At 35.6% G+C, this 25,693-nt stretch overlaps 2 protein-coding genes and 1 pseudogene across 2 annotated transcripts; all 3 read right to left on the bottom strand.

The window, feature by feature from the left end:
- Positions 1 to 1,140: 1,140 nt before the first annotated feature.
- LOC144362823 (uncharacterized) lies at positions 1,141 to 6,464 on the bottom strand. The gene is made up of 6 exons (XM_085491880.1): positions 6,303 to 6,464; positions 2,728 to 2,843; positions 2,305 to 2,380; positions 1,936 to 2,052; positions 1,349 to 1,516; positions 1,141 to 1,164 (listed from the first exon to the last, which is right to left on the bottom strand). The coding sequence occupies exons 1-6, from the start codon at positions 6,462 to 6,464 to the stop codon at positions 1,141 to 1,143; spliced, it is 663 nt and encodes a 220-aa protein (XP_085348006.1).
- Positions 6,465 to 6,999: 535 nt separating this feature from the next.
- On the bottom strand, positions 7,000 to 8,108 carry LOC146732658 (uncharacterized; annotated as a pseudogene).
- Positions 8,109 to 15,706: 7,598 nt separating this feature from the next.
- On the bottom strand, positions 15,707 to 22,890 carry LOC146732657 (uncharacterized). Its single transcript, XM_085491830.1, has 7 exons — positions 22,716 to 22,890; positions 20,995 to 21,110; positions 18,993 to 19,068; positions 18,200 to 18,319; positions 17,775 to 17,963; positions 16,883 to 16,993; positions 15,707 to 16,339 (listed from the first exon to the last, which is right to left on the bottom strand). The coding sequence occupies exons 1-7, from the start codon at positions 22,875 to 22,877 to the stop codon at positions 16,157 to 16,159; spliced, it is 957 nt and encodes a 318-aa protein (XP_085347956.1). The 5' UTR covers positions 22,878 to 22,890; the 3' UTR covers positions 15,707 to 16,156.
- Between the last annotated feature and the right edge of the window lie 2,803 nt (positions 22,891 to 25,693).

The raw sequence follows: 25,693 nt of genomic DNA, 5'->3' as shown, positions 1-25,693 counted from the left end.
ACTGGTATTATTGCCATGCTAATATTGCCATTGCCATGCTAATATTCATGCATTGAATTCACTTCATAGTATTGGAGCAGCCAGGCTAAAGTATCTGCAGTTACATGCCAGTTTTTTACGAGCTATATTGAAAGTAGTGAAACTAAACACCAGCTAGATAGAACACAGTGGAAAAGATTTAAAAATCCACACACTGTAAATTGAATGTGCTTCAATACTTATGTAATAAGATTGAACTTACTTGGATAAAACATCATTACAGTGAAAATCCACTAGGTTTCAGAGCCAAAAAATCTGTACTGTCGAGGCTGTATACACAGGCTGAATGCAGTTGGGAAGTAAGTTGAAGTGTATGGTATGTGTATCATATACAAGTGACACCAACAGCTGAATCAATAAATCAAGAGGCCTCGGGTTTCAAATTCGCCTATTTTTAATCTGAGTCAGCTTTACATGGTGGAATTGCCTCCACTATCTTCAATCAAGCATATATTGACTGTCAACCTGCAGGCATATCATCGAGTTCTACTGGGTTCCACCCAGAGTATAGAAGATTAATACCTGTTTCGTTGATAGCGAAAATGATTGTTGTAGCAAGGTTTTTTTGAAAAGTAAATACTATCAACACGAGCAGCCTTTTTATCGTTTTCCCATATTTGAACTGAGATTGCTATTTTGCGGGTGCCACAAAATACACGCCCCCCTTCCAGGAAGAAGAGGAAGAAGAAAATACATGTATTATATTAGCCACATCTCTTGTACAATGTTTTAAATATTTGAAAAAATGCTTGAGATATTACAATTATGGATTACAATGAAAGTCAAACGACCATATATGGTAATGTGATGATATATTAGTCATAAGTATATATCAGTCATTGCTCTTAAATACCATCTATGCAAATTACTTGCAGAATCGAATCGAAATAGTAAAGGTAGATTGTATTAGTGAAGTAAATGATACATGCCAGTATATCACATAGAGTAATTGGTCAAATCCAAAAGTTGGCCGCCGAATCACGTGATCAATACAAAATCTGAAAAAGTCGGTTAAAAAAAGATACACTAAAAGTTGTTGTTGTGTTAAGTGAAACAGCGGTGTTTAACTAGTTGATGATTTAATGTCGGAAGTTCTTGACCTCAAGAAAGTGCTGCTAGAAGGCCCTGAAAGTATAATAATCAGAACAAAAGAAACAGGCACTTGGGCAGCATGGTGATCACTTAGTGCTCCATGCAGAATAACGAATGCTGACTGGAGGTAATGAATTATGCAATAGCAAATGAAGCTGATTACATCACAACAATGGTTTGGTGATAAACATGATTATTTATTGCACATTCAAATTACCTGTAACCCTCCTTTGTCATCTTGGAATACCAGAGTAATTTCACCACATCGTAACTGATCGGTTTTGAGGACATCGTCTTGTATTCGCGGATACCATACAGTTCTCATTCTGGACGTATTGGCTTCACTGTTAAGCCCTCCATGAGCTTTTACGAACAATAGAGGATCCTACAAAAAATAAGGGAATTTTTGAGAACGGTCTCAAAAAGATATAACTTTTATCCCTGGCCACAGTTAATTAAATGATTGGCAGATGAAGGTACATTCGTTATCAAGCAAAACTATGAGTGTTCACATGCTTGAGTGTGTATTCGTTTATTTGTTGATGGGGCCACTCAATTGTGTAATATTTATTTTAACCTTATTACTGTCAATGTATAATAAAGTAATGTATTGGACAATTAGGCTGAATCAGAATAATATACACAGCAGTTTTTAGCTTGTTGAGTGATTGTTTTTTCTCCTCTTCAATTTTTTTGACTCATTTTACTTTTGTAAAACCAAAACACATTCGTTACAGACACATTATCCTTGTCAATTTTTAATGGCAGTCCATAGTTAAGAGCCCAATATTTCGTCACACTCACCTCTATTGGCAAGCCCCGCCCCACGACCTCTAATATGCGGTTGCCTAACTGTATGCATTTCTTGTACAGAGTAGTCAATGCTTGGGAGAACTTTGGTACCTCTTCATTCGGGAATATCTACAGTATCATACATAAAATATTACTCAAATTATTAGAATCTATCAAAAACTAGGATATATGTGTAATGATTGTGGCCAATTAAAGTCATTGTAGAGAAATCCATTGTATTAATGCTGATATGTGATGGAATCAACGGCATTCATTTAAAACATCAAAAATATTGCTTCCCCAGGACTGAATACTTGTTGATACCGAATAACTTCCCTTCTGAAATCACCATGAGTTAGAATAAAAGGTATATCGTCTTACCTTTGTATTTGCGTCTCCCTTCAAAGGTATATAATTGAAAGACTCCTTATAGTCTCCAGGTCTGTCAGCGGAAAAACTGCAAATATAGCATAGACGCTTATGCATATTAAATATAATATTTTTTGTCTTGAGCACCAATTGAATTTTGGGAATTATTCACGTGGGTATGAACATGTAATATTATTATAAACAATCATTAGTATGGCTTTTTCCTAAAAAGTATTTCATCAACATGATTTAATCATACAAGCATAACATAAGGTCATTAAAATAACACTATAGAATCATACATTTGAAGACGCATTGAAAAATAAAGTCTTAGAATGCATTGAATTATTCATACAAAATTAAAAAAACAAATAAACAACTCCAAGAGTGCAAATATCTATTTCTGGTCAAAGACTGGATTAATAAGGTACTTACAGTTCACTGCCAATTGCAACGTAACCATGGTTACTATTATCAGGTCTCGAGTATTTCAGCTTTGTCTCAGTTGGTAAAGTGAAGAAATTCGCCGACTGATGAAATGCGTTGTCAATCTAGAAGGATATTTTTTTTAAAACTTATATAGGTGAAAATACACATTGATTCAATTAATTGTTTGACTCTATGTTCAGCGCGTTTATGACATGACATTTACGACGATATACTTTTTATCTGTATCATATACAACACACCTGATCAGTAGACTATGTGAACCATACACTCTGACGACATGGCGAGGTCAACATATATATCATACAATGTATGTTTTGATTTTCCTTATACAAATAATCTGCCTTTAATCCGAGTTCAACTGCAGTAGTCACGCACTTAAACGCAGAGTGATATTGTTCGGGTCAACGCAGAATTCAGACATTGGAATCAATACTTCCACAACACGAATACATTTAATTTTACTAGGAAATATAATGTTGCAGTATATCTTTGAAAAAAACGTCTCTTTTTCAGGAAGTATTCAATAAATCGATATAAAACAATGCTCATTTTTCTTCTGATCTAAGAAATATTGTTATTGCATCACCAATATCACATGGGCTACCACTTTCACAAAGTAAACCTCAACTCAGCTCATCGACTCTGCAGTCCGATGTCTTCTCTACACCGATCTCACGCATATCGCGCAATGGGTTCCGGGAGTTTGTTCGAAACTTCAAGCGTTTCAAAATCAGTCGTCGATCGGCACGTATTTTACGGATTTAATAAATCGTTTCAGTGGTGTCTTTACTAAATAATTATACATTAAACTGAGAAATATTATAGAAATAAACTTGCCCCAAAATAGCGTAGTTCTGGTCCGTGCTGGGACGACACAACGCCTTCAGCTGTCATTTTACTTTTGGTGAAAACAGTAACACACACTTACAACATATATTAAGGTAGCGAGACTATTATTTGTGTTGAAAATTACGATTTTCACATTTATTTATTAATTGATGAAATGCACTATAAACTTTCATATGATAAAGTCAACATTACATAGAATGTCATGTAAGTTGGTTAAAATGTAGATTTTCTGAAGGAAAGCAAGGCAGCCTCAGTAGTGTTTTCCAAAATCAACAACACAGGTTTAATCTGTGTGCCTATAAGTTTCAAAGATAAACTCAAGACAAAGCAATGTTAGGATGTGTTATCAGTAGCTATCTGACACACAATGAGTGTTTCCAAACATTTGAGTGGTTTGTCTCCGCCCCTGTTTGTTTCACAGATTAGTCATTTGCATATGAATGTGTCAGACACAAGGTCACACAGCCACTGAAAAAAATCATTGATTTTGGTGTTTTCATATGCCGAATTTATCCAAATATAGCTATCCCATTCCTTTATTTTTTTGGTTTCCAATAGCCTTACACATTTGGATGTCCCTACACATGTTAAAACAGACCTTGATGGAAAAACAAATTGATTGTGCCGATAAACAAGCTTGAAAATCTTTGCTGTGACTTCATGGACGTTTTCTAGGAGTTTATGTTTTTCAAAATACAAGGTCTTTAACAAAAAATAACGTATACTTATTGTCGTCGGATTAACACCAAATTTTCACAGCTTTAAGGTGACAATGAGAGGAACTTGAATGTGTCCAGACAAACTATTTCATCGATTATTTACCAACGAGTTGTAGTTTGAGTTGGTGGCAATGCGACTAAAACAGTAATTGAAATTCAGCACACTATTTTTTAAAACGCGTTGCTTGAATAAAACTGACCAGACACATTCAATTTACCAGACTATTGAACAACTAGGAAAAGTGAAAAAAATACTTCTTACCGCCAGCATAAATGCGTAATTATTTTTTTTACAGAAAAAGTAATTTTTCACTTTTGATTGAGTAACGCGTCGTAGAATGCAGATACGGGCATGCAAAATACACTTGTGAAAAGCTTGAAGTCTGGCGATTCTAAAAATATATACTTTCCCGGATCTATTTGTAGTCATTCAGTCACAATTAGAAGATGAAAACAAGTATGCAAATAATAGTCCCGCTACCTTAATACAACAATTCTATTGTCGTATCCAGTGTAGTACAAATTCACTAACGCATTATCGTTTGCCCCATTGGGAATAAAAAAATGAATTGAATGCAAACAAATGACTATAATATTCAAGTTTAAATCGTGGCAAGGTTTGTACAATTCCCAGCAACCATGAGCATACCCCTTTGAACCTTGAAAGCTATAGCTTTTACGACACTTGGTTTGACTCCTTTGATGCCGTTTGACAACTCAGACAGAGCTCATTTAACTCAGATTGTAAGGGCAATCCTATCGAAGCAGATCGGCGCTATACGCACTGTGCACTTAATATATAACATATTGTAGAATTAACCGTATGTTCCTTTGTGCGTGTATTAGAATTCAATGTAGATCAATTCATGTGAGATGGGAATATCTATGATTAGTTTGGAAGGCAATGTGTTAGCATTAGGACTTCACGTACATACTTTTGTTATTATTTACGATCAACTGCTTTCAGTAGATAATTTAAACATACCTTTCATAAATACTTTATCTACTGTTCTCAGTAATGTCAATTTTTGAAAAGCCTCAACTAACTTTGAGACACGGTAATCACGTGATTATACCAGCTTCAGCCACTGGTTGATCGCATATTTACTTAGATTATGTAATTTTTTGTTATGAAAGTAAGCAGCGAGGCGTTACTTAAGCTGGCCGTTTTGAGGAATAAAGCCAACATTTCGTGATTAATCAGCTAAACTACATGGATGAATAAAGCTAGACTATCTGTAATGAACTGACGTTTATTCCTCTTTAGTCGAACCTGGTATTTCTCAGTGTAAGCGTCGTCAGCTAAGTTGATCGATGTTAGAGCTATGCACCCGTAACTTAAAGACATGCGAGAGAGATTCTGTACTAGAAACCTATGATCCCACATGTGGCCCCAAGCACACCGACATTAGGCGAAGTTTTGCTTAGTGAATTATACGCTATTTTCATGTTATTACATTGATTTTTTTATTATAACAACTTGCAAGTTCAAAGTAGACATTAAAACATATACTGTAGAATACTTTATTTTAGCTGGAATTAATTTTCGCTGAAAAGACTTTATGGGTATTTTGTTTGGAATATATTTTCACTGAGTTGAATGTGAAATATAGGAAAAAAAGTATATTTGCTGGATTATATTTTCACTGAAGCATCTCTTCAGCGAAAATAAATTACAAGCGAGAATAAAGTATCCTACAGTACTACACACAGGAATTTTATAAATACTTTATTTAAAAGTTGTTTTCAACAGTAGCTGTGCTTTAACATTTGGGACACATCCACGGTAATTATGTGATCATGACAATGGCTACAGGAGTTGGAGATTTGACAGGGAAGGGAACACCGAGGCATTACCTCAGCTGATCGTTTGGATGATTAAAGCAGGACTAATCTGCACTGAACTACTGTGTATACATTTGGGTCCGGTAGCCAAAACAAGGTCTGACATTGTCAAAATGTACCATCTTATTACAATGTGTTTCTACTCACCGCAAGTTCTGGAATGCCATGATTTATAAAATAAACAAATCCAGCGGTAGTGAAACCATGATGTACGTCATCGATAAGCTTCTGGTAAGTCTCGGCATCAGGTGTATTTCTATTTAGATTATATGCCGAGAAGTCAATGATGGGAACTGTCAATGCTGCCATATTGCTACCATTCAATGAGTGCAGAAGTCACGTAAGCCAGTTAATGTATTCATGAACCTTTACAATGATTTACGTTCTATGTTTACATGTCATGAATGCCCTGGAGACAACAAGTCAAACAATACAGGCGACTTTTGAGGTTTCATTCCAGGACGTGTAGATGAACGTGTATTTATACCACTTTTGGTCACGTGCATCATTGTTCTCGCCAACGAGTTATTCTTGCAAACAGGGTGAATTTATATGCAAATTGTAAAAAGCAACGCCTTCGCAAATATGCAAAGTGTAAACGGTCACACTTTCATTCATATGCAAAGTGTAAATGCTACAATTTGTATCGAAAGTGTAGCGTTTGCAATTAACATATCAATAGAAGTGTAACGGTTTACAATTTGCAGATCAATCAAAGCGTTACCGTTTACAATTTGCATTACAAATTAAACAAAGTATATGCATTTAATCACACAAATCACTATGAGGGTGCAAATCGCACTAATTTAATTATACTTTCTATGGGAAAAACAGCACTACAACACTACAATTCAATATTGACACATTTGTTTCCGTCCTGGATCTTAATTTTAATTTGTTTAGAACAACAATTATTTGAACGACACATTTGACTGAATTCTACATGTGATGTTGCAGTCACTGGTTCAGGCGGTGGCTGTTCATATCTTTCAACCTTAGGCTTGTGTACGGAATCGGAATCGTCAATTACGATGGCTGAAGTACTTGCTTTCGGTAGTGGAGGTTGTAGAGCATCAGATACGATTTTCTGAAGAGAGTTGCTTGTTCGTTTATATGTTCTCAACCCATCATCCGATCTGTGACCAGTGCGTTCTTTGATTAGTTGCTCATCAAAGCCTTTTTCATACAAGGAAGTCGCCGCAGTAACCTAAAAGTATGAAAAGAATGATTTGAGAAGTAAATATACTGACATTTATTTGCATCGCGTTTGAAATACGTTTTCACAATGTACAATATTTGTTTTCAATCGGCGAAATTCATACACATTTGAACCCATCCCAAGATCCCACCCACCCCAGAATCACTCTAGACAAACTTACCTTACCCGAGTGTCCAGTATGACACCCATCTATTCCAGCCAGATCACACATTCTTTTTGGATATTGTAAAGTATTTACTCCAATCTTCTGTTTAGAAAATTTGAGCCCTCCGCTGGACGTCAGTGGACGTCGGTAGAAGGAACCTTTCGGTGGAATACATTGCAAATAACGTTTCAATAACTGAACACAACGCGTGTTGGAAGGATCGCCGTATTGGCGCACATTTTTATACGGGATTTTCCGCGAGTAATACAGTCCTCCTTGATTATTTTTACACGGTCTACCATTAAATTCAATATAGTCAGCTTGATTGTCTGATCCTTGTACGAACTGTTCGGCTGTAAGGTTACTATGTTCGTCGACTGCTCGGAGAGCAAACACTTTACACACATATAGTAGACCGCATAACTCAAATTTGTAGCAGACTATGGAAAAAACCTTATCCCACAATTTGTTTTCATCATCTGTGTATGGTTCAGCTTGACGTTTAATAACACCTATTCCCCGTCTGTCTCTTCATTACACCGTCCAGGGTGTGATGGAATTCCATAAATTCCCGAGCATGTGTATCCATAAAGCACAAGTCAACTCTTTTGCATTCGTCACGTAAATATCTCTGAATTGCGCTACAAAGCACACGCAGGCTATTAGATGAATATTCTGTTCCGTCTTGTCGACGAGCCTCGACAACAAAGCGACACAACCAAAATGAAAGTTCACGTACACCAAGTTCGCTGCATAATCTAGGAACAAATGTGAACACGTCACTACTGCTTACCCCATGCTTCTCGACACGTTCATTTCTGGCTTGGCCCCATTCATCCCACACAGACACTCCCCAGTTAGTACATCTACGCGTGTTTTTTGGCACTCGCGAATTCTGAATGGCAGCTATCTGTTCATTGTATACAGGTAAACCGAAACGTTGACGTTCTTGTTGTTTTGTTAACTTAAATCTTCTTTTTCGTTGTATTGAGAGCAAAATCTCTCAATGTCATCGTTGTACTCCGAATCGGAGATGTCATTGTATTCGACCATCACTGAGCGCTGCCTGCATTCGAAATGACAAGACCATGCTTTGACACGTGGAAAATTCAAATGTATTCAAAATATTGACCAATGAGTGGAGTTTATTTGAAAAGACCATTCAGCAAATAAGGCTTATTGGTCATATCACTTAACATCCAATCGTATTCGATGAACGCAGATGAGCTTTACTAATTTGAATCTCAAAGAGCATTCTCATGCAAATTTGAAGTGGCACAATCTCACGCACAACCGAAACAGTCACTAAAAAACTCTTGCAATTTAATCGTTTTATGCATGGGGATGCGTGGTATAAGCCGTTAATCGCAACTCGTTGTCGTGCGTTTACAACTATAAAGGCCACAGTTTTTTGTCAGCATCTTGTAAACGCAATCGGCCTTCGGCCTCGTGCGTTTACAAGATGCTGACAAAAACTGTGGCCTTTACAGTTATAAACGCACTCCAACTCGTGCGATTAACTGATAGTTATACTACCCCTACGAGTAGATTAACGGGAAATAGAGGCTCCTTTTGGAGCCTCGGTCTGGTAAAATTCCGAGGCGCGCAGCTATACGAAGTTATACTGCGAATTTGACGAGTTTTGCACGGCTTATTTTAAATCCTGTGGTCATGGCGGATGTTTGCAGCGCTATTGTGTAAATCGCAATTCTAAACCAGGTCTCAGACTAGTAATACAACAGACTCGCAACGCGGCGTTTTCTTTTGAAGTAATGCGTGCCACGTTTGTTTAGGTTATCAGTTCTTATCGTACCGAGTAAACGTTGCTGAGCAACAACATTCTCATTATATTTCACAAAATAACGCGAGATCTATTTATATTACAACAAACTATCGCGATGCATCGCGAGAAATGAAGACAGGAAGTGACATAGACGACAGGAGTTGTCAGTGAACTTCGAAAATGGCATTTACGGAAAAATTTGGCGAATCTGAAGACGATAATTACGAGTGGGAAGCTATTTTAGGAGAACATTTTGACGAACATAATGACAATTTCTCTGTAGAACTTTGCAACCCCTGATCGATCTCGTGTTTTTCATTTCCTGAAATTAGGAATAAAAAGAAATATACTGAGCTATTTTTATACAAAACTATGACGGAAGTCAAACAAAATCAGCGAAACTCGAAATAGCAACAATACTGACACACAATAGAAAATTGAAACAGTAACTGAACAACGCGTAGATCGCGTACTATGAAGTCGAACGCGACAAAAATTACACACCTCCAGTTTTTACCGTTATTGGATCACGCTGATTCGCTGAGAGAGATATGTACATGACACTAGCTATCTCATGTTTCGGCATCCCGGAACACAAAAAAAAACGGGTAACACACAAAGAAGTATGATCGTTCAAAACGCAGCGATAAGCTCTCTCCAAAAAAATATTGGAAACCTTCCGCAAAATCCGCAACAGCGAGAAATATCGTTTCAAAGTTGCTCATTATATATTCAAAAACTATTTGAGGTAAACACTAAGACATTCAGTTACTTGTAACTCCCCTGATTCTTGGTCGATTCTTAAAATTCTTACACAGCTGCAAAGGTCAAAATGTCCAGAACGCATCTCCCGTTTTTTTAAATATATCCGGATCCGTTTTACGAAGAAATACGCAATTTCCGAAGGAACGCGAAGTGTGCAGAATATCCAGTGCTCGGTAAACTTCGACGGTGTCTATGCCAATGCTGCAGAGCATGGCACGCATAGCATATACAATTAAGCCGATTAACACCTTAAACAATAGGCGTTGCGATTCTGTTGTATTACTAGTCTGAGACCAGGTGTAGTCAACCGCAATTATCAGCCGTGCTCATTGGCTATAACAGATGTGTTGAAAAGTTCTAGCCAATCGGCATTTACTCAGCAGAGTTTGTTTTGTTTAACAATAAAATCCACCAACAGTGGACTTTATTGTATTACCATAACCAACACTGATTGGACCACGTAGAATTGCATATAAAACATTCGATCACGTGACTTTGGTGCTTATTTGTGAGAACAGTGTAGCACGTTGTTGGGTGAACTCCGGAGACCCGCCAGAATCATGTCCGCTAAAGAATTTGCTGCTCCGGAAATTAATTGGGATTTGGAAAACTGGTTGTTCCAAATTTATGTGGACGACGCCGAGGACTTTAAACTGAGCGATATTCAGAAAGAATTCCGTTTTTTGCCTCCAGTTGACAGCAAACAAGTCACCGAATACCAGCAGTCACGCAAACAACCAGACAACACGCAGCGCTACAAAATGGGGCGTCAAAACATGGAATGAGTGGAAAGAGCAAAGCAGATGACTGATCTTGCTGGGATAATAGGTTATCATACTGGGCATTCAGGAAAGGTACGTATTAGAATTTGCACTTTAGTAATGCAATGTTCGATTTCACCGCTGACGAGAAATAGTCATAACTTTATGTCGAAAATAATCACTACTCGTAAACTCCATTTTTTCATGCAAACTCTTTGGTGGAATACCATTTAAATATTATATTCACTGGCACGATATGTCGGATTCATTTCACGCGATAAAGATTTAATGCAAACGGCTTTGGCGTGTTTTAAAAAAGCTGAACGATTGAACGTACTATAACAATATATTGATATTTTACATTGCTATGAGGTGGACTGTTACAAGCTATTGTACTTTCATATTGCTACATTATATTTTATTTTAATTAAACAGGTTACACAGGCAACCACGCTGTTCCGGCAAAATTTCGACGAGCAGCTAATAGCAGAAAGAACGGGTCACTCCGGTCTAGCAATTAGAAGCTACAAGCGGACGAGCAGACGAAAGCGGTGCCAGACGCATTGCAGCCACCCAAACCGAAAACTGTGAAAGAAGCGAAAACGCATGACATATTTACCATCCCAACAGACGAGGACAAATCTAATACCACTGTCATAACCGATTCTTCCCAAGTGTCCGTGAATTTTGTAAAAGGAAATATGAAACTTGAAATACGTTTTTAAAATGTATCGTATAATCGTCATTGCGTATTTAAATAATTAAATGAAAATTCCACCTTGTTCTTCGTTTTCATTCAGTGGCCACCTGTTATGTTAATCAGCTTTTCACTCCTGTTGTGCTCATGAATATTTAAATTAACCCATTCATTATTAACAGTCCCGGCTTGTTAATCTATTGATAAAACAGTACCGTTAACAAGAATGCATAATTAATTAGGTTGAAACTGTCCGCTAACGAAAGTAAGTAACATAGTTAGAACAATGGGGACGAGACAAAAAGTAGTATAACTATACATAAAGCGTGAATGTGTCGTGGACGGACGGGAGTTATCATATTAAAATAGTTGTAAAAATACACTGCAACAGCACTACCGTTGAACAACTTTTCCACAACGTAATTAGTCACATGACAACATTTTATTGTTTGACATCTGTGTAAAAACTCAACATGTATAATTGTGACAAATTTGTCACTATTTTGATGTTATTTGTTATATTTATTATTAATGTGTGTATATTGGTTATAGTACGGTAAAAGTAATTTAATTGAATAAACGCATATCTAATAATCCAAGTAATGGGGCGATTGAATGATACTAATTACAAGATTAATCTTTCTGGCAAGACGACAACATTTTCTGCTAACTCGCTAAAGCTAAACCGGAAGTTGAGTTCAGTTATGGTAATCCAAATAATGATACCTTTGAGGAGTGTTGATCTCTCCCATCATACAGCCAACTCAATTTATACAGGATGTAGCAGTAAAGTCCAATTTGAAAGACGAACAGAAGGTTGAGGTGAAGGAATTATTGGGGGAATACTCTGGTGTTCTGACCAATGTTTTGGGAAGGACTAATTTTAGAGAGCACGAGATAAGGCTTACAACTGGTGAGCCAGTGAGCGGAACCTTATCCTAAACCCTATGCTATGAAAGATGAAGTGAAGAAGCGCTGTCTATGATGGAGGCTATGGGGGTAATTGGATAGTCAAACTCTCCATACTATTCCCCAGTTGTTCTGGCGAAGAAAAAGGTTGGTTCTGTAAAATTCTGCATTGACTTTTGCTGCTTGAACAACATTACAGTCTGTGAGACTGAACCAATGGGGTCCTAGCCAAGAAATCGCTTTTACATCCCTAAAAACCAAATTGTGTTCCCCATCTTATTGCTACTCAATTGTTCGAAGCAGTTTATGTTGTGTACTACTACGCGGAAAAGGAATGGTTAGCCATAGTCTGGGGTGTGCAGTATTTTGATGTATATTTGTATGGGCGTGAATTTGTGTTACAAACAGATCATCAATCACTTGTGTATATACAACATACTAAGATGACAAATGCTCGCTAGAGCAATGCACTCTACAACCGTTTATATTCCGGATTGAATCATTTAGGAGTGCATATAATGTGGGAGCTGACTTTCTAAGCTTTCTTTCTGTTATATTGACTAGAAATTTGTGTATGTAGGTTATATTACTGTAAAATGAATTTAATTTAACAATTTAACGTATATCACATAATCTACTTATGGTGCCCAGTGGTTGATTGGCAACGTGTGTACAAGTGTACATGAATCGGATCACGATTTAATTAGCAGTGTGCTGGTATGCGAGTGAGAATTGGAAGTTAGTTGTATGCACTTACAGGAGGGTGTATGTATTTTATTTATTATAGGCTGGAGTGATGACTGCATTTGTGATGCAAAGAAGATCAGTGTGCTGGATAATTCTGCAGTGTGATGTGGGCAGTTGTCCAGAGGTGAGCAGCTTCTGTAATAGTTGTTATTCATTAGCGAAAAAGAAGAAATAATGTGAATGCATTCATGTTATAGCATATAATTTCCAGTGAATCCCACGTGAGTGTTGACAACACGGGAGTCTTAATATTTTTTCCATTTAATCTGTTTGCAAATAGAAAAACGGAAACCTCAGGCAATAATCGGAACTGGAACTAATTAACACTTCCTGTTCCAGATAGAGGCCATTGTGTATAGACAATCCATAGTCTGTGTAGTTTTATTTTATTTCTATTTTGACCCAGTTAAGCTGAAAGTTGAAGTCTGTACCATGTGTATAATGTTTTCATGATTGCTTTGTGTGTGTTTTTTTTGCAAAAAGTCATATAAACAAAACATTGACCACTGTCTGCCACAGAGTACATCTGCGAACCAAATTTGCGGCGATGATTGGAGCTACTCCTGCGGTAAGTATGCATAGGTATATTTTTAAAGCAAAAAAAGCTCAAATAATACCGGTATAATACTTCTGAAAATAAACACACGAGATTGCCGATATGAGCAGTGTCCTAGTTATCGAGTAGTATAAAACAGTAATAGGTACAATATGACAAAGATCGGTAGTGTGACATCATGCTATGTGCTATTTGTCATGTCTTCCGTAGATGCAGGGAAATATGTATTTTAACCCAATGAAGAAGCAATTAATGTTTTGGTCGTAGGCTTCGTTTATACTTCTTCCCACTTCTTTACTGTACTATCAGTCTGGTAGCAAAACTGTATCTACACTATCTCAAACTTTAAACGACAAATTGTCTCTCAGTATGAGGGTCTTTTTCATAATTGACCCTCCAAATTGGAGCAATTTCAGCTAATATTTATTAAGATATGATATTTTGCAGTCTATATATGATAGAAAGGTGACAGTAAATTAATATACATTATTAATACTCCATATACATACAAAAGAAAAAAATATAAAAAATGAAAAACTAATCATCACTAAGAAATGAACACATCTGATAGAGGTTAAAGGGAAATTCAAGGCTAACAACATAATACTCCCAGATTAAAGAGCTCGGTAAATGTAAGAACATGCAATTCACAGTTTTTTACATCACTTTTCATTCTCTAGATATTCAACTTTTCACCAATTCATGTAGTCCGTCATCTTGATTCTTCAGGAAAGGATTATGGGTAAAGTATGACATCATATAATCTGTTGTCATCATCTATAACTTCACAAGTTGAACTTCAAATTGGCTGAAAGTTTAGAACATGGTAGCATATATGTATTGGTGCCAAACTTGCTTGTAAAGTAGTTGCCATGGAAACAGAACTGAAAATATTAATTTGTATGTTTTCTACCAAATATATATATAGTATTAGTTGCAGATACTGTCGCCCTGATATTAATAACAAGAATGTTTTTGATCCCTACGCTAAGTGACAAACATAAGTCAGGTGCAATTAAGAAAAAGACATGACTGTGAACAAGGGTTTCAGTGACATCTGGGTCACTATAGTTACACACCACACTACACCACTGTGTATTAATCAGTTTACTCTGATCCTGAGATACTAGTAAGATATCAATGTCAACTGGAGGGACAATGCAAATTTATTTGAAAGTAAACTATAGGCCTCTTGATTGTACGCAAGATATGTAATGTTACATAATACACTATTCCTAAAAATCGCGCCCTCTATTGATGCAATTTTCCTATGATGTCAAGCTGACCATGGAGGTAAAAGACAGTCTTTTACCTCAATGAGCTGACGTATAGGGGTGAATTGTTTTAACTCCACCTTGGATTTTGTGGGATAGAAAAATGAAGCATAAAAGGCGTTGGGGGAAACTCGTATTTTATGGTTGCAGACAGCTTGCAGTCACAAACAGTAAACAATCTGAAAAAAAATCTTACCAGTGAAATTAATGGAAAGTTCAAAAATACAATCATACGTTGCTTGAAAACAGGTTTACAGATATTGTTAGCACAATGCTGTATGGCAAAGGTACGAGTTTTCCCAAACACCCTCTATAGTTCAATTTTCTAGCACACAATCCTTTGCAAAATCCAATATGGAGTTAATGTTTCTTCCATATATGGGTGAACACAATGTCGTTTAAAACGGGAGGGTCGTCACACGCGCACGCGCGGGAATTGAGTCCAAAGCGATGATAAAACACGCTAAGAACGCAAAGGCTCATGGGTAGACGCTTGTTTGTAATCAATGACACGCTATGGCTACCTGACGCAAGCGTAGGTTTCGACTCCGCAACTCCCCAGTTGTTAGTTTCTTAAATAAGTAAAACGCCTCAATAACAAAAATCATAATTGATAGACGATTACAGATCAGACCTATATCGACGGAATTCCTGTCACCCATTAACGTCAAAGTAGCGTCTCGTCACAAAAAAGCGTGGTTAATAAGAATAGCAATTTTATTTCAATATATGTTTTAAATATACGTTCATAAAGTTTAGGATGTCATTTTGAAAACAGAATGTATTATCAGATATATTATGGATAATTAGTATGGTGTATTTGACAAGGCACATAGTTTCACAGTCAAAAAAATTGATAAATGATCAAGATAAAGAATAATCAACAAGATCAAAACAAAGAATAATCAACAAGATTAAGACAAAGAATTATCAACTGTATCTAGAAACACATTTTACGAATTTATATAGTTTGTATACTACCAGCTAGTATTGTGAACTTGGACTACATTTCTAAGACTAAATCATAAGATGTTTCGTAATGTATTTTGTGACGTCGAAGAAGAATACGATGTTTACATGCATATGCAAAAGTCTGGTATGGGAAACATTCACAAATCATAAATTTAGCAATTGTATATTTAAGATTATATTTTAAAAGTTTCGTAAAATTTGTGTTTAAGGTAATCGTCAGGGCGTATTGCTGGGTATTTATCACTACCATCCACACACATGACAACAGAAAAATTATCAGGAACGTTGAAAAATGCTATCGATTGACGACTGGATTCTCTTTTTTTGATGCTTTTTGGTATTCCAACTTTATGTACCTGTAAACAAACATAAAATACAATTAACTCCATGACGTAACAGCATTATCGTAAGTGTATTACATATGAAAAAAAACAACATGATCTCAATTCTGGCGTTTCGTAGAGTTAAAGCGGGCGAGTCACCCGCGCATGCGTCAGATGGCCATAGCATGTCAATGTTTAAAAACAAGCGAATATCCATGAGCCTTTGCGTTTTTAGCGTGTGCTGTTATCATCGCTTGGGACTCAATTTCCGTGCGTGCGCAGGTGTCGATCCTCTCGCCTTAATACTCAAATGAAGGAATAACAACATGCTTTAACAACATACATTTTCAGTCATTCATTTAGAAAGTTAGCCTGTCCAAGAACAAAAACAATTGAAAAGTAAAATATTTTAAAACAAACATTTGATAAAATATATTCACTATATCAACAAGACAATGATATCTAGACCTCATGCTATACGTCCTGTTTCACATGTAGAACCCGCAATAATCTATGTAACAGTTATATTTAAACACAGGCAAACCATATATATTATAAATAGGCGATGTCACTCACTGCGGAAACGAGTTTATCAGAAGTCCATCGCTGCATTAAATCTCCTATGTTGACAATAATACTTTCATCTATGGGCGTGGCGTCAATAAAACTACCATCCAGACATTGTATCTGTGAAATATAAACATTTTAAAACCAGTCTGTTGTATTTATATATTGATGTTTTTTTTTTGTATTCACAGAAATGTTTTGACTGACTACGCCGTGGTCTATAAATATAAGGACAGCAGAGTGTCAGTGATATATTCAATTATAAAAAAAACAACAACATCGTATTCAGTTAAATACGACACTTATATAAAGTATTCATATACGAATACGAGTTTTGATTGCCACAGATTCCATACAAAATAACTCTATTCTTACGTTGGAGAGATGTATATTCAACCCCCGAAAAATAGGCATTTCCTCAAACGGATAGTTCAGCTTTATGGGTAAAACCAGTCATCAACGATATCGATGATGCCTGACTGTTCACGTCTAGTACCAAATCTTACATACTTCCAAACAAACCTTCAGGCGAGACAGATGAGACATGTGACAGACCAATGAACGGAGCCGTTGGCGCGATCACGTGATTGCCAGGGATGTGCCACAATGCATAAGCATTGCGAGGTTGCCACTTAGAAACACAATTAGGAAACAATTTGTTTTGAAATTGTTGTTTCTAATATCAGACATGCAAGTTGTTGAGCCTAAATAATCCTACAATGTCATGTAAATTATAGGTTTGTGTACAAATCGTCTTTGCAGTAAAATCGTGTCAAAATGCTTCCCGATAACATACATGATATTTCTAAATCGACTGATTCTATCGTCATGATATGATGTAAAGCTGTTTTTTGAGAAAAGTTTTTGATCAGACTCCAACAAACTGTTGAAAATAACCTACCTCTAGTCCTCCAATGTCATCTTGGAATAGTAATGTCATTGATCCATAATCTGAATGCTCTCCACATCGTATCTGATTGGGTTTCAATTCAATATCCTGTGATATTGGTGGGTAGTAGAGAGTTCTCAGTGTAGTAGTATTGTCTGGTCCTTTGATGCCTTTATGAGCGTTTACAAATAGTAATGGATCCTGTGAAAATGAAATAACGCAAAAATGTGATCACTCTAAAAATAAATCATTAATAACTCAATAAAGCTGCAATTAATTATATGATAATATAGAATTGATAGTGATAGGTTAATAGAAATTGTTCTTAGTACAGCAGTATTATATATTATGCATGAGTGTTGGCCAAAGAACTGACGCATCTGTCGATTTCATCGATATTACCACATAGTTTTGTTCTTTCCCTTGGATAAACTCACCTCCAGTTGTAGACCCCTCGCCATGACCTCAAACAGCCGATTGGATAATTCCATGCATACATCAAATAAATTTAGAATGGATTCTGTGAACTTAAGATCCGAATTGTCTGTCGGCATCATCTACAAATAGACAACTTGAAGTCATTTCAACAATCCCCATATTGTATTTTGTTGAACTGACATTTGGGAGACAAAAGAATGTTGCATATCTCTCATGTTGAACTTCAATCTGAATCACTTTTATATTTGTGCATTTGTACTGGATTCAAACAAATTTTTAACAAAAGTTAAAACGAATGAAATACATATCACTGTAAATTATATATTATTAATCAATAAATGTATGTTATTTTCATTTAAAAAAAATACTCGGATAGTGTCGAAAGCAAAGGTATTTTGTAATAACGTTGTTATGTGTATTTCATTTCCATTGCTATTGTCTTGTCTACCCCATACTCGCAGTGAAAGAACCCCCTGTCCAGTGTGAGTTCTGCGGGTGGCACTTTCAATTGCAATAAACAGGCCTTACACTGTAACAATACTCAATTTAAACAAAGCATGACGAGAAATTATGTTTGAATTTTCAGACCAATCAGTAATCTTAGAAAAATTACATCATTGTCGCTTATTAGTAGTAATTATACCCTTAATGTGTCTGGTGCCGTTTTTGGTCTGTTAAATGTTAAATACAAATAATTAATACAGTTACCTAATCTCTGATTCGACAAACACATTTATATAAATATCATATTATCACACCTCCCTTACTCCTGACATATATATATAAACTCACCTTGGAATTACCAATACAAAACATAGGCACGTAGTTATAACATTCCTTGTAATCCCCAGGTCTACTCGGGTTTGTTCTGAAAATTAAATCAAATGTTTATTGTTCAATTGTAACAACTACGACAGACAGATTCTCTAAACAGGCAATCGAGAGTGCTTTAAAATATGTCAAATTTGAAAAAGGCAAAAGACGAAATCCTAAATATTTTTATAAACGTGAAATACAGTACAATGTTTAAATATTAAACGTGGAATGAGCCACTTTCTGATACAATCTGATGTATTTACGGCGTGTATTTTATTTTATATTTTATTTTAATATTTTTTAATTACGTATTTGTGATTAGGTATATTTAACATCTGAACCAATGCATATGTACCGAGATTGCAACGAGACCTCCTATGACTGGTTTAGTCAACGAATCACAGACCTCCTTCTGTAGCGCACCTGATGACGTCACCAGAATCAGGTCACAAACACACTCAAATAAAATGGCGATTATACCGACTTTAGCGATGAAAACGATGGGGAAAATAACGGCTTTTCGATAAGTTGTCAAATGCAACGAAAATCATCTATGATTTTTATGTTAATATTGTGGCTTAAATGGTTCCAGTTTAGGTTGTTATTTTGCGTAGTTATTCCAGGAGTGACGATTTTTTTCCACCGGTTCCACCGAACACCGGTATCTTTTTCCAGTCACTTGCCCTGGAGACGGGTGACTGTTTTGGTGACTGTCTTGCCAAACTCGTCTACGGTATTGAAGCCGTAGCTGTAAATATTTATTAAAATGTATCAACATTTTGTACAACAACGAATATTAAAGTAATTGAGCTGATTTGGACTAGAATAAAATAGTTTTTATTTCGCACACATCTAAATTGATCAGGAAATATATTCTCCAATATTCTGCGTATACACCGTTATACAGTTTAAAATCAGTTTGCATTGCTTACTATAGCTGCCTAGAGTATTCTATCATTATGATTTATTTATTTTTTTGTTTCCATCTATATAATTATGCTCAGTGTTTGGTGTAAAGTCGAAGAGATGACTGAATAAACGAACCTTGGCTGGCGAAGATGCATCAGGAAGTGTACACATTTGTTGGAAATGAAAATTTTGGAATATAATAGTTCAATGACGAGAATTCAAATTCCCACAGATAATTTATGAGGGCAACACAAATTTGCGGGAAAACGGATGAGACAAACTAATAAACACTAACACCGATGAGAACATGCAGTCTTGCTACACTGCGAAAAGTATAGGCTTCTCACTTTAACAGTTTAAGGTGCGAGTGAGTAAAAGGAAAAATTAAATAAATTGTCTGTCGCAGTACATGACAGAACATGATTTTTTAGCCTTCAAAGGCAAATGAAAAACAGCATTTAACCATCTTTTCCGGGCATTTTCCCCGGCCAACCTTTGATTGAGATGAGATGATTGTCTTCAAAATGAAACCCATGCGACGCAACATGATCTTTTTTCTTATACATTGGAATTGTTTGTTAAATATTTTCTCCAATGAGTACGCCGTCGGCCAATTTAAAATGTTAGCTATGATTGGCTGTAGCTTATACGAGATTTGAACGGGATTTATATTTTCATTGGGTCAGATCCTTGTTTGGCATTCGCAATTACCAAAACTTTTAAAAAACTATTAACAAATAAACAATAGATTAAAATAAAATAAAATAAAATAAAATTAAATTTATAACCTCCAAATATTTAGATGCTAGTAGCATACATAAAATGAAATATACTCGACATACCATTGCAGATCATTTTAGGAGTTGAATATGATCATTTTAAGAGTTATTCCATCGGTTTTGATTGTGTATAGTGAATGAGATTGTTTGTTTCAGACTTGTTCTAAGTATGCGCCCGCTTAGTCCGTCTTCAAGATAGCAAGATGGGAGTTAGGGTTAGTAAAGAATTGTTTTAAACTAAAATATAACTAACACAAAATGATTCAATGTTAAGCAGTGGAACTACTTACGCTTCCCCGCCATTTTCGATGTAGCCGTGGTGGCTATTCTTCATTTTCCGATATTTATTCTTTGTTTCAGATGGCAAGGAAAAGAACATAGATGAATGCTTGAATGCATTATCAATCTGCATCAAAATAAATAAATAAATAAATAAATAAATAAATAAATAAATAAATAAATAAATAAATAACATGGTGGATCCTTGGAAGGAAAAGATGCATGGCGCACAGTAACATGGCATGTCGTTGCATCAAATAACATGGCACAAAGTGAAATGACATGTAGTTTCATCAAATAACATGGCACATAGTGGAATGGCATGTGTTTACATAAAATTGCATTGCGGATAGTAGAATGGCATGTCATTGCATCAAAAAGCATGGCGCATTGTGGAATGGCATGTCACGTTACATAAAATTGCATTGCGCATAGTGGATTGGAATATCATTGCATCAAAAGGCATGGCGCATAGTGGAATGGCATGTCGTTACATAAAATGGCATTCCGCATTGTGGAATGGCATGTTTTTGCATCAAATGACATAGTGTATGGTAGAATGGCATGTTGTTGCATAAAATGGCATTGCACATTGTAGAATGGCATGTCATTGCATCAAATAACATGGCGCTTGGTGGAATGGCATGTCGTTGCATAATCTGGCATTGTGCATTGTGGAATGGCATATCGTTGCATCAAATGAATATGACGCATAGTGGAATGACATGTCATTGCATCAAATGACATGGCGCATGGTGGAATTGCATGTCCTTGCATCAAATTGTATGGCACATATTGGAATGGCATGTCGTTGCATCAAATGACATGGCACGTAGTGAAATGGCATGTGGTATTGTGAAATTGCAACATAAATACTCAAATCTCAGGGATTTGAATATCAAACTACCAAACCCTCGCCTCTAATGTCAATTTTCACAAACCACTTATTTGGCATCAAGGCAATACGTTATAATTGCAAGCCACTGACCTTGAAAAGCCGTGCGACCAGAAATACATACAATATATTTACCAACTATGCTTCTAATATGGTATAATATTCACCCAAAGCATGCGAGCTTTTGCCAATAATGTTGAAATTCCCAGTGTGCCTAGTATTTCTCACGGGTTCGCCGTACATACAAACAATAATGATAACATTTATAAATAAACGTTATTGCTATTTAGATTTACATATATGTAGTGACTGGTTTGAACTATTTTTAAACAATAAAAATGTTACTTTGTTATCTAAATACTAATTCGCTATTTTTTGTTTGACCTCGATCTATTTTTTAAAATTTCAGTGTTGAAATAACATTAATATTGCCATTTATTAATTATTTCTTGTATATATTACATATTACTTTGTGTAATGTAACAAATTTAATATCTAATAAAATAATAAAGAGAAAATAACATTTACTTAATTGGAACGAGGATGGTATTCAAAAGTGTTAAGTGATATGTGTAATTCGCAATATATCCTCCTTGCAAATAGCAGAACATTAACGAACAGTTTCATAAATTCGGATTTGATTAGATTTCCAGCGTTTCAGGGTGCTACCTAGTCACCGAATTTCACATTAACAGTCCAGATGAATTATATTGCAAATCAATACACATCGAAAACGTAACGAATACATTCTAGCCGTATTTATTACGATTTTATACTGAAGGCTAAAATAGCGGATGATGTGTTTGATAATGGCGCGTGCATTCGATCTATACTAACCAGTGTTTGTGGAATACCATGGTTGGTCAAATACAGAAAACCGATTGTCTTGAATGCATTATGTACGTCATCTATCAGTTTCTGGAAAAACTCTTCTTGCGGAGACTCTCTCTGCAAACCATACGCAGTGAAGTCGATGACAGGGATTGTTCGGGCTGCCATGTCTGATAACTGTCGGTGCACGTCCACACTGAATAAATGATGCCCCCAGTGGCGACCTTGTGTTAGGATATATTTTTAACACTTCAAATACATTTGCTCTCGGCACACGATAAAATATACATCATTGCGAATAGTATTTATGAATAAACTGTCGCAATGGTCAAACTCCAAGATGGTATCAAATGAAGATACTTTCAAAGCCATGTGAACAGCAGTTGTAGGTTCCAGGTGTCGCCTCTGCCCGTCCATTAAATCCAGGGCGATAATAACATGGCATGTTTGTGGACTACATTATTATATCAGTAATGTACGGAATGCTTCACAAGTCACTACTTGCGAAAACACTAATTGCCTCCAACAATTCATGAATAATGAAAAAAAAAAGATCTTGTGACTGATCACTACAATTTTATCTTACATACTCAATATCAGATCAATTACCCGTAACATAAATTTTAAACAAATGTGTGAATGAGACATACTTCAGATGTGTCTCATCATCATCTACTATTTTTAGACTAGTATAATTTTGTATGACTAATGTGGCCAGATTTTGGACATGTTTGGCGTTTGATTAAAACATCTATCTAAAAGATGTTACAGACACATTTCAAGCATAAGAATACATTTAGTGGTTACAATGAACAAAGACACATTCACATCAGTATGAAGATTGAGCATTTATTCCCAGCAACATTTTCCAAATAATTGACAAAAGCCATAACCCAATAAAATAACAAATAAACTAATGTAAATCATATTCATATGGTGTAGACTGCCTTCATCAAGTAAATGTGATAGTTAGAACATCAATGCGAGAAGCACTTTTAAATGTGCTTGCATTCATTCCTATGTTGAAAAGCATATAAACATTTCTCCATACCTGTATTTGTGATTTCAATGAATATAACTTGACTCAAACTGTTCAATAAATAGCTGCAGCTTCTTGAATCAAGCTCCAAATGACATCAGACTTAGGCTGCTAACAATTTGGTATGATAAATGGCAGTTTAGTTGCAGAATTTCTGAACACTGTGTTTGAGACCGGTCTGAGAAATGTCCATATCTATCTTTATAGTTTGAATACAATTTTATGATTAGCACGGTTTGAAAATTTACTGAGCATGCCTGTTCCTAACAAGCTAGCCAGGAACTAGGTTTAAAATAATGATTTTAATAGGAAATGTTTTAGTCATATCTGAATAGGAGTGCACATGTCCCAGGCTTATTTTGGACATATGTAAAATATGTCACTTCATTGGACATGTATCAATCTGGGACATGTTTCAATGATCACGTGTTGAGTATGGCTTGCAATTTGCACATATAACAATGTCAGGAGAGACAACAGTGACACTCAATGTCCAGAACTGTCCCCTGGCACAAACAAAATTAAAAAAAGGAGTTTGGCTTCTGGTCAAATTAGAATGTTACCAAAACAATTTAAAGCCGTAATGGCTTGGACTCCTAACGAGAAGAGAGCCAAATTCCAAATTATGGGTATGCCAATTTTGACAAATAAACAAAGAAAAAAGTACTGCTTTTCACACTTGAGATTTGACGCAATTTTTTGTTTTGCAAAACATATTTATTAGATCAGCAAGGAAATTGTTAATACGTATACACCATGGGTAAAAATAAACAGTATATGTTAAGATAATGCTTTGTTAGAAAACAGTGATCCAAGAAGCGTCACTAGTAAATAAATGATGAGCCTGGAAACACCATTATTTCAACCAATCACACATTGTCTGGCTGTCACGATTTTCTATGATTTGAAAAGATAATTTACTTGCCATGCACATTCATATGTGTGAAGACTTTCCGGAAAAACAATGCCTGTGAAACTATTGCAGTAAGATCTTAAAGTTATATTGTCAACACTTGGGTATTCTATTGGTAACAGCACCCTATTTAAACAATGCTCATCTAGTTTAAATGAGTTCATTTGGTTTCTGAAATGAAATAGTCGGACAAACGCAGCACACTGATTACCCTGTTAAATTTGCCTCATTTTCAGTTGCAATTGTCATTGAGCCATCCATCTATGTAGTTACAATCCGCCATGAATTTTTACCATGTCCCATTTGCTTGAGAGTTTTTTTGTGGATACTGCTAAGCACTGCTCGAAAATGCCTAGGTGAACAATCACCGTTTTTTGTATTTGGTCAAATCAATTTAATTAGCAAGAGTATCTAAGTTGAAGGATTTCCAACTTGATTATGAAATTTTGCAATTGCGGTAATGAACATTTCCCAAAGACAGTCGTGCAACAGAATAACTCTCGACAAATTCGTGGAATAATATATATATATATATATATATATATATATATATATATATATAGCTGTCAGTTAATTCTAACTTTGCTTCACTTGGCCTCTTTGGTGATCCAAAAGACATGATATCAGCTTTTAAGGACATTTTACTACACATAATATAAATTCTCTCACCAATCATTGAAAACATGTCTAAAGTTTGCCAGCAACCCGAATAATTTTCATTATCGAACATTATATAATAATAATAATTTATTTATTGTTTACTGGCCCTCGGCCCATTACTGTCATTGTTGACAAAAAATAAATTTAGATTACGAAATATATATTAAAATATAGATGAAGAGGGTGTCAATAGATAATATAAGCACTATATAATGTGATGGGATATTAATATTTATATATGCAAGCTTATTAGGTTATTATAATTTGATCTTTGATTAAAAACACTTATGAATAAATAGAACTAACGAGTTAATGATTTGACTTTTAGAGGAGCTTAATAATATGCTAGAGTATTCAAATCCTCATTATCGA

This window comes from Saccoglossus kowalevskii, chromosome 17 (genome assembly GCF_978046115.1).
Source record: "Saccoglossus kowalevskii chromosome 17, keSacKowa6.1, whole genome shotgun sequence".
NCBI classification, from domain to species: domain Eukaryota; kingdom Metazoa; phylum Hemichordata; class Enteropneusta; family Harrimaniidae; genus Saccoglossus; species Saccoglossus kowalevskii.
This window is presented reverse-complemented; position numbering and strand designations above follow the sequence as displayed.

Excerpts from the sequence above, each read along its gene's own strand:
- LOC144362823 (XM_085491880.1), bottom strand. The coding sequence starts at position 6,464 with ATGGCAGCATTGACAGTTCCCATCATTGACTTCTCGGCATATAATCTA. Across the intron at positions 2,381-2,727 it reads GTTGCAATTGGCAGTGAACT|TTTTTCCGCTGACAGACCTG; the intron begins GTAAGTACCTTA and ends CTATATTTGCAG. Across the intron at positions 1,165-1,348 it reads ATGACAAAGGAGGGTTACAG|GGCCTTCTAGCAGCACTTTC; the intron begins GTAATTTGAATG and ends TTATACTTTCAG.
- LOC146732657 (XM_085491830.1), bottom strand. The coding sequence starts at position 22,877 with ATGGCAGCCCGAACAATCCCTGTCATCGACTTCACTGCGTATGGTTTG. Across the intron at positions 21,111-22,715 it reads ATGGTATTCCACAAACACTG|ATTGATAATGCATTCAAGCA; the intron begins GTTAGTATAGAT and ends ATTTTGATGCAG. Across the intron at positions 18,320-18,992 it reads TTTGTATTGGTAATTCCAAG|ATGATGCCGACAGACAATTC; the intron begins GTGAGTTTATAT and ends GTCTATTTGTAG.